Source organism: Erigeron canadensis, chromosome 3, assembly GCF_010389155.1.
Source record: "Erigeron canadensis isolate Cc75 chromosome 3, C_canadensis_v1, whole genome shotgun sequence".
NCBI classification, from domain to species: Eukaryota; Viridiplantae; Streptophyta; class Magnoliopsida; order Asterales; family Asteraceae; genus Erigeron; species Erigeron canadensis.
In genome coordinates this window covers 7,386,606-7,389,275 of record NC_057763.1, presented here as the reverse complement: position 1 = coordinate 7,389,275, position 2,670 = coordinate 7,386,606, and the positions used below count along the sequence as shown (strand labels likewise).

The following is a 2,670-nucleotide window of genomic DNA, read 5'->3' as shown; positions in this document are numbered from 1 at the left end:
TAAGACATCTAAATAAACGAAAACCTTACTTAGCGAGACCTCTAATAGATGATTTATCCATTTTTCAACTGTCTGGTCGGTGTCAACCGGAATTTAAACGACCACTAATGTAACTTCATGTTTTTTAGTGGTTTAATTTTTACATGGTTAAATATTTGTCAAGTTATGATATATTGACATTAATTATAAAATTTTTAATATGCCATTTCTTATATATATTTCTCGCGTATTATGCGGGTAATAATTTAATTTTTTTTAAAACAAATTGAAAAAGATTGTTCCCCGGCCCAAAAGCACCCGAAATTTCAAACGAAACCGCGTTATCATGATGACATTCCTTAATATTATTGATGGGAAATTGGGGTTGAATAGACCCACATATTCTGTCACAAAATAATAATATACTGCATCTATTTGAGATCAGTTCATACTAAAGAAAGTGCACCATCTCACTACTACTTCTAGATATATAATTTGCCACATATTACAGCTGTATTTCACTACCAAAATCTTCTCAACAACTTGACATGACTAATTACGTACTTAATTTCTAATTTCATGCATCTTCCTCTTCACCTTCTCATTACCTTCAACACATCCTATATATATACCACCTTTCATGCCTTGTATCTTCACACTTAAACATATACATATAAATTGATACACAAGAAACCAACTTATAACATTTCTAGATGAGGTTTTCATTTTTTTCAAATGGGTTTCCAAGTTTGTACATGGTTGTCTTATTTTTAGTAGGTACCTCAATTGTCTCGGCTGATTTCTACAATGAGTTTGATATCACTTGGGGCGATGGCCGCGGTAAAATAATCAATGGAGACCTCTTGACGCTCACTCTTGATAAATCTTCTGGCTCTGGATTTGAATCAAGAAATGAGTACATGTACGGCAAAATCGATATGCAGCTGAAGCTTGTACCTGGAAACTCTGCTGGCACCGTCACCGCGTACTATGTAAGTATATTGTTTCAATTATATTACCTTAGCTAGATTCGGTAATTACGATCGATTAATAGGAAAAAATTAAAGGTATGGAGTATATGCTAAATATGATTAATTATATTGCAGTTGTCTTCAAAGGGTGACAACTGGGATGAGATCGACTACGAGTTCTTGGGTAACTTGAGTGGTGATCCGTACATATTACATACAAACGTGTTTAGCCAAGGCAAAGGCAATAGAGAACAACAATTCTACTTGTGGTTCGACCCAACTGCTGATTTCCACACCTATTCCATCCTTTGGAACCCTAAAAGCATAATGTAAGTACTATTACACTATTAAGCTTAGTATATAAGGATAAGTACCTGGTAATGTAATAAACTATGCACGAATGTTTATGTTATGTAATGAACTACCTATATGTTTATTGTATGTAATGAACTTTCAAATCTCGGTTATTGAATGTACCCGGGTATATGTGACAACTATCTAAGCTACCACTTGTACGCTTTTGATTGGTCGAATACATCCAATAACCTAGATTTAAAAGTTCATTACATACAATAAACATCTATGTAGTTCATTACACAACATAAACATTTGTGCATAGTTCATTACATTCCTAGGTACTTATCCGTAGTATATATAATCCAATTCAATAGCTAGGTCGATTCCTTGCCATTTTGGGATATGATTAACTCACTTGGTACGGTAGAGGTTCTTGTCTTAATTGGCATGAGTGAATTTACGATTATTTTATATAATTTAAGAGCAGGAGTAGAAATTGTCGTTTAAAAAAAGGGTCGATTTCTTAATGAATCATCTCATTTGACTAATTTTCTAGCATTGATCATTTTACAGATTTTCAGTTGATGGAACACCTATTAGAGAGTTTAAAAATGCAGAATCAATTGGGGTACCATATCCAAAAGATCAGCCAATGAGGATACACTCTAGCTTATGGAATGCTGATGATTGGGCAACCAGGGGTGGGCTTGTGAAAACCGATTGGACTAAAGCTCCTTTCACTGCTTCCTACAGAAACTTTAAGGCCGATGCTTGTGTCGTGTCTTCTGGAAAATCGTCTTGCAGTGGCTCCGCGTCGTCTCCTGCGTGGTTATCGGAACAGTTGGATAATTCAAAACAGGAGAGGTTGAAATGGGCGCAAAAGAATTACATGATCTACAACTATTGCTCGGATTCCAAGAGATTTCCTCAAGGTTTTCCACCCGAGTGCAAAATGCCATAATGCGTGATTATTAAATCGTTTATATATACAGATACGAGCAATATTACATATTCTTTTTGTGTATCTAAGTCTAATATGTTAAGTACCAGATGATCGAATCAGATCATTTTACTACTATAAGATTGTTGTTATTAACGTTCAATAAATACAATATACAAAGTACTACATCCTTTTTTCTTGCATATATAGTTAATGATAATATTCGAGAGAGAGAGATAGAAAAGTGTCCAAAATATACCTTTACAGAAGCAGGGACGTAAAAAAACACGTCTTTTGTGACGACTCTGGCAATAACAACTTTTGTAGGTCCAGGTAATTAACCTACAACCGGCATATGTGTCCGGTTATTCTTATTTTTTTACGCCTCATTTGCTATGTCGCATAAATATTCTTAGGGGTAAAGGTGTAGTCCCGATTTGCCAAATTTTTGGCAAAGTTACATCCAATCAAAGCTTGACATGT

At 34.7% G+C, this 2,670-nt stretch overlaps 1 protein-coding gene across 1 annotated transcript; it reads left to right on the top strand.

The window, feature by feature from the left end:
* The first annotated feature begins 626 nt into the window (after positions 1 to 626).
* On the top strand, positions 627 to 2,390 carry LOC122592375 (probable xyloglucan endotransglucosylase/hydrolase protein 23). The gene is made up of 3 exons (XM_043764585.1): positions 627 to 971; positions 1,086 to 1,279; positions 1,821 to 2,390. Exons 1-3 carry the CDS (start codon positions 693 to 695, stop codon positions 2,206 to 2,208), a joined length of 861 nt encoding a protein of 286 aa, XP_043620520.1. The 5' UTR covers positions 627 to 692; the 3' UTR covers positions 2,209 to 2,390.
* Positions 2,391 to 2,670: the final 280 nt, after the last annotated feature.

What these genes read in the sequence shown, in the direction of transcription:
- LOC122592375 (XM_043764585.1), top strand. Translation starts at nt 693, where the DNA reads ATGAGGTTTTCATTTTTTTCAAATGGGTTTCCAAGTTTGTACATGGTT. An exon ending in GCACCGTCACCGCGTACTAT is followed by an intron (nt 972 to 1,085) that starts GTAAGTATATTG and finishes ATTATATTGCAG; the next exon opens with TTGTCTTCAAAGGGTGACAA. An exon ending in TGGAACCCTAAAAGCATAAT is followed by an intron (nt 1,280 to 1,820) that starts GTAAGTACTATT and finishes ATCATTTTACAG; the next exon opens with ATTTTCAGTTGATGGAACAC.